The sequence below is a fragment of the Morone saxatilis genome, unplaced genomic scaffold (genome assembly GCF_004916995.1).
Source record: "Morone saxatilis isolate NCDOM2014 unplaced genomic scaffold, NCSU_SB_2.0 Contig5, whole genome shotgun sequence".
Classification (NCBI taxonomy): Eukaryota; Metazoa; Chordata; class Actinopteri; family Moronidae; genus Morone; species Morone saxatilis.
In genome coordinates, this window is record NW_023340095.1 from 17664003 (window position 1) to 17668693 (window position 4691).

General features: G+C 41.8%; 1 protein-coding gene across 1 annotated transcript in view; it reads right to left on the reverse strand.

Moving 5' to 3' along the window:
- Window positions 1-423: 423 nt before the first annotated feature.
- Window positions 424-4691, reverse strand: part of kpna3 (karyopherin alpha 3 (importin alpha 4)) — a gene marked incomplete in the record, with an annotated part of 16060 nt that continues 11792 nt past the window's right edge. Inside the window, 8 exon segments of the mRNA XM_035676470.1 lie at window positions 424-1841; window positions 1930-2024; window positions 2176-2338; window positions 2662-2733; window positions 3045-3149; window positions 3690-3818; window positions 3952-4083; window positions 4227-4271. Coding sequence (XP_035532363.1) covers window positions 1743-1841; window positions 1930-2024; window positions 2176-2338; window positions 2662-2733; window positions 3045-3149; window positions 3690-3818; window positions 3952-4083; window positions 4227-4271 — 840 coding nt within the window.

Below are 4691 nucleotides of genomic sequence, written 5' to 3' on the forward strand. Positions count from 1 at the left end.
AAGTCAAAAATAAAAATAATGAAACAAAGAAATATTGCTTAAAAAAAAAAAAAAAAAAATCCTCCCCAGCCATCTTTGACAGTAAGGTTATCGTCCATCCAATGACTGTCAGCTGCAGCAGCTTTGTACAGGCTTTATGTAAATATATTCATATATTCCTTAGACGGCAAGGAGAGATACACATCACATTTTTGTACAATTATTCAAATTGAGTGATGACATGTGACCTCTTCATCGAAAAGTTGTAAGTACTGTAAAGGTCAGGACCTGTACTCGTTATATAAGTCTAGTCTTTAATGAGTATAGGTCCCTTTTCTGCAGGCAGACATCAATATGCCTCTCAGACGTGTGCATAAGACTGAAGAAAAGGAAAAAAACAGACATATGGAAGCTCCACAGACTCAACCAGAAGAAGCTGAAACATGAACCTAAAATATTTGTTTAAAGATAGAATTTTAAAAGAATTAAAATAAGCTTAAGGTCAGATAAGCAATTCGGGTCGATTTTTGAGCTCCACTTTGTTTTGTTTTTTTGTTGTTGAACCCCCCGCCCCGCTTTTCCACGTTTCACATTACAGGGGAGTCCCGAGCACTTGATCACAGGATTTGACCGAGCTCCTGCTGCAGAAATGGATGTCCTGTAGGGGGATAAACGCTACAGCTGACGTGTTCCTCTTCTCTTAAGTCTCTGCGCCTTCACCTTAAGGTGCTTCCTCCCGTGACAGGTATTCACATCCGTAATAAACAAAAACTGTTGTCGCTCTGCTGAATCAGAAGCAGGCAGTAAGCAGGTCTTACAGTTGTATGTATTGAAACAAAAAAGAAGAGAATTATGGCATTTTCTTCACATTTTTGATGCTTTTTTTTTTTTAAACATTTGATAAATTCAACAGAGGTCACATTAAAAAAGTGACGTCATTGAGTCAGAAGTCCCGCCAGTCAGTTTGCCACGGAGTCCTCTTTTTGCCTAAGAGCCCTTTCACCCCTCCGCCCTGCCGCAGGACTCTCCTGGGGGGACAGCGGGGGTCCGTGGTTAATCATGGCTTAGCTCTGGGATTAACTCTTTTAACTGGGTGAGAGAGGGTTATTGGGGTGCCCGGCCATCGGGGAAACCGTGTGACTCAAAGTGTGTACTTGTTGTGTTAGTGTACGTGCGCGTGGTTGAAGTAACACCAGAGGAAAATCCAGGGGAGGGAAAGCACAAAAATAAACCACAAACAAACAGCAGTATTTTCTTCCCCATAAGTGATATGATGGCTTCTAACAGAAGTATGCACACAAATTCTAAGTGTCAAAAAGTGTGTATATGTGTGTGTTTGTGACTGAAAATGTGCTTGTTTTTGTCTTTATGAAGACTTGACATTTGGCAATTAAATCTTGCCTCGAAGGCTTTTTCTTCCTTCTGGTTTTATTTTTGTGATATTTAGAAGCACTGGCAGAGAATAGTGGCAATCCTCCTGATGCAGGTTGCCAGATGGTGATGGTGCCTGTCGAATGACCAGGACTCCTATGTAGGGTTGCCATGTTCAGTGAAGGATGACCATTTGAAAGAGAAAAAAAACTAAAATACACCCCGCAGTGTAGAGGCAGGGGTGGGTAAATCCTTCAGTGGTGAGTTTCCATGTTGAAGTGATGCTAAGTAAATCCTTCGGTACCAGGTTGCCAGGTTGGAGGAGAGATGGATGAATGTCTGGGGTGATTACAGAGTACCCGTGCAGCTGGTTGAACCAAACATCCTGGCTTTTAGAAATTAAACTCCTTTGTTTGCATGTTGGAAGCTGGATCAAAGTTGAAGGTCCCTCCTTGAGTGGTGTCGGGGATCAAGCTGGGATCCTCATCAATCTTAAAAGGACAGATATTATAGTGAGATCACAGCAGAGACAAAACTAATGAAAATGTTGAGGCGTTAAATCACTGGTGGAAAACTTACATCATCTCCTGAAAAGTACTGATCAATAATCTCGAAGGCTAGTTTGTAGATATCCTCATTCTCGTGCTGCTGCAGATTTTCTATCTTCTCCAAACCTGAAAAAAAAAAGAAAAGAAATATAACTTTTCTTCTATTATTAACAACATTAACACTGGGAGCTGGCTACTACATAATATATTAAAAATAAAACAACTGAAGACAGCATCCTGAGGCATAATGTAAGCAAACCATCCACCAGATACAGACCTCCACACTCCTCTATGATCTCTGCAATGGTGCTGGCTTCGTCTCCTGCCATGATGAGGATATTCTTCAGGCCGTCCAGGACAACCTGCACCACCTGGGAGTCCTTCACAGACAGCAGGTTACAGAACGGAGGGATGACATTCTGCTCCACCAGGAACTCCACCTACACAAACCCACACATACACACCACATCCATACTTGATTACAACATAGGCACATGGGTTACAAGTGTGGAACACGTCCTTGACCTTCATATGTAAAACAAGTCAACATCCCCTAGTATCTTCCTAACAGTTCTGCTTGTTTAGAAAAAAAAATTTACACAATGAGGTATTTAAATTGTGGAATATTATATGAAATTGCATGCTGGGTAGGTTTTCTGCTGTTTAAATAAAAACATATATGTTGAATAAAAAAAACACTCGGTATAGCAGTAAATGAGGTGAAATAAGGTCCAGATTTCGTTGGTCCCAAAGCCCAGCTCACCTGGTCTTTCCTCCCACTGATGGTGAGGTTGCTGATGGCCCATGCTGCCTCCTTCTGAGTGCCAAAGTCACCCTGTAGAGAGACAGGCTGTCACTAAGATGTAGAAAAGACCTGCTATGTGCACAACAGCATAATGCCAAGGGACACAGAAAAATCTAGGACATGCTTTTGTTCAGTGTTCAAGTCATTTATCAAGAGTTGTGTTACTTCTCTGGCTACAAAAAAAAAAAAAGTGTTAATGCAACTGAATACAAACAATTAACGCCAACATTATGCTTTCCCAAATTTAGAGTCTGATACCATCTGTTGGGAAAGCTGAATATAAAGTATAGAGAACTTAAAGATTTAGGAGTTTCTTTCCTGTTCTTCCACCGTGCACAAACCTTAGCCAGTTGGTGGATAATCATAGGAATCAGTCCAGCATCGATCACAGCTTGGACCTGCTGTTGGTTCCCAGCTGTAATGTTGGACAGGAACCAGACTGCTTCCTGCAAACAGACCAATCCCAAATGGTCACAACAAATGGCACTATATCTTGCACACAGACATGGCTATTCTTCCACAATCCTGCATGTCTCTACCAGTACTTTACGGTTTCCCATTGGGCTAGTACACAGGGAATAGAAAAGAGGATTGCCCTTCAAAATTATTTTTGCACTTTACACTTGATTGTGCATATAATCTGGCTACAGCATCATAACCTTGAACAAGTTTGTTACAACAAAGGCCGATTGTGTCTACATTTTGAAAAAAAAAAAAACACCACAAAAATCAGTCAGATATATATCTATATATTTTCCATTAAGAACAAATGAACCTACAAACTTTACAATAACAAACCTGCTCCTGATATATTATACTTCCTGACAGTGAAACAGATAGCTCACATAAATGTCATGAACTTCACTGCAGCTTGCAATGCGCAGACAACTTACTCCGGGGTATGTCCATACTAAGCCATAAGAAAGCCCAAACTTAGAAAATAAAACGTACAAAAACAACAACATGAAGTTTGAGGCTGTGGTCACCTTGTTGATCTTTTCTTTAGGGTGAGTGAGCAGGTTGGGGAAGTGTGAGAGGACATCGCAGTTGAGCACAACCTGTGTCTGCTCATCTGTCCCTGTCACGATGTTACCCACTGCCCTCAGAGCTGCCGTCTAGAAAAGGAGGGCAATAAAAAGAAATGAAATGACTTTGCTTCTTTAATTCATTGAGGATGACATTTTGAAATGGTCATCTTACTGTGGACAATAGGCAAAGGTTAATTCAATCAATAAAACAAAGTCTCACCTGAACTTTGACCTCCTGATGGCTGAGGAGAGGCACAAGAAATGGAACGACTCCAGAATCAATTACCATTTGGATCTGCTCATTGCCCCCGTCCGTCAGATAAGACAGAGCCCACACTGTGTCTACTAGGATCTGAACACACAGAAACATCAAGCTGTGAGACCATGTACAGTAATTATGCTGTTAGAAAACTGGCATGCTGACAGCACAAAGCAAGTCATTTTTCAGTAAATCCAAAATGACAGGTCAGTCACCCTTCCCCCTCTGGTACTTACATTGATATCGGTGTGATATATTAGCACACAGAGGGCAGGCAAAATCTGTGGGGAACAAAAGTAGGTGGTGAGTGGGTTGGTTGTAGGCAGAGGAATAGATGGATCAGATGAAGGCAAAACAGGGCAGATTGAAAAGGCAAAAAAAAAAATAATAATAAAATCACAAAAGAGAAATAGCTGTCAAACCCAGACTTCAAATGTCGCAAAAGAGCTTTAGAGTCAGAAATTCCCCTGGGTGATGAGGCTGATTTGGCTTCTGAAAAGGCGCTGCCATAACTCTGTGTGACTCAGCCTGCAGTGAAACAGTCAACTGCAACACATCCATCTGTCTGGCACATGAAAGCATACACACACACACACGCACACGCGCAACACACACGCATACACACGCACACACACACACGCACACGCACGCACGCACGCACGCACGCACGCACGCGCACACACACGCACACACACACACAC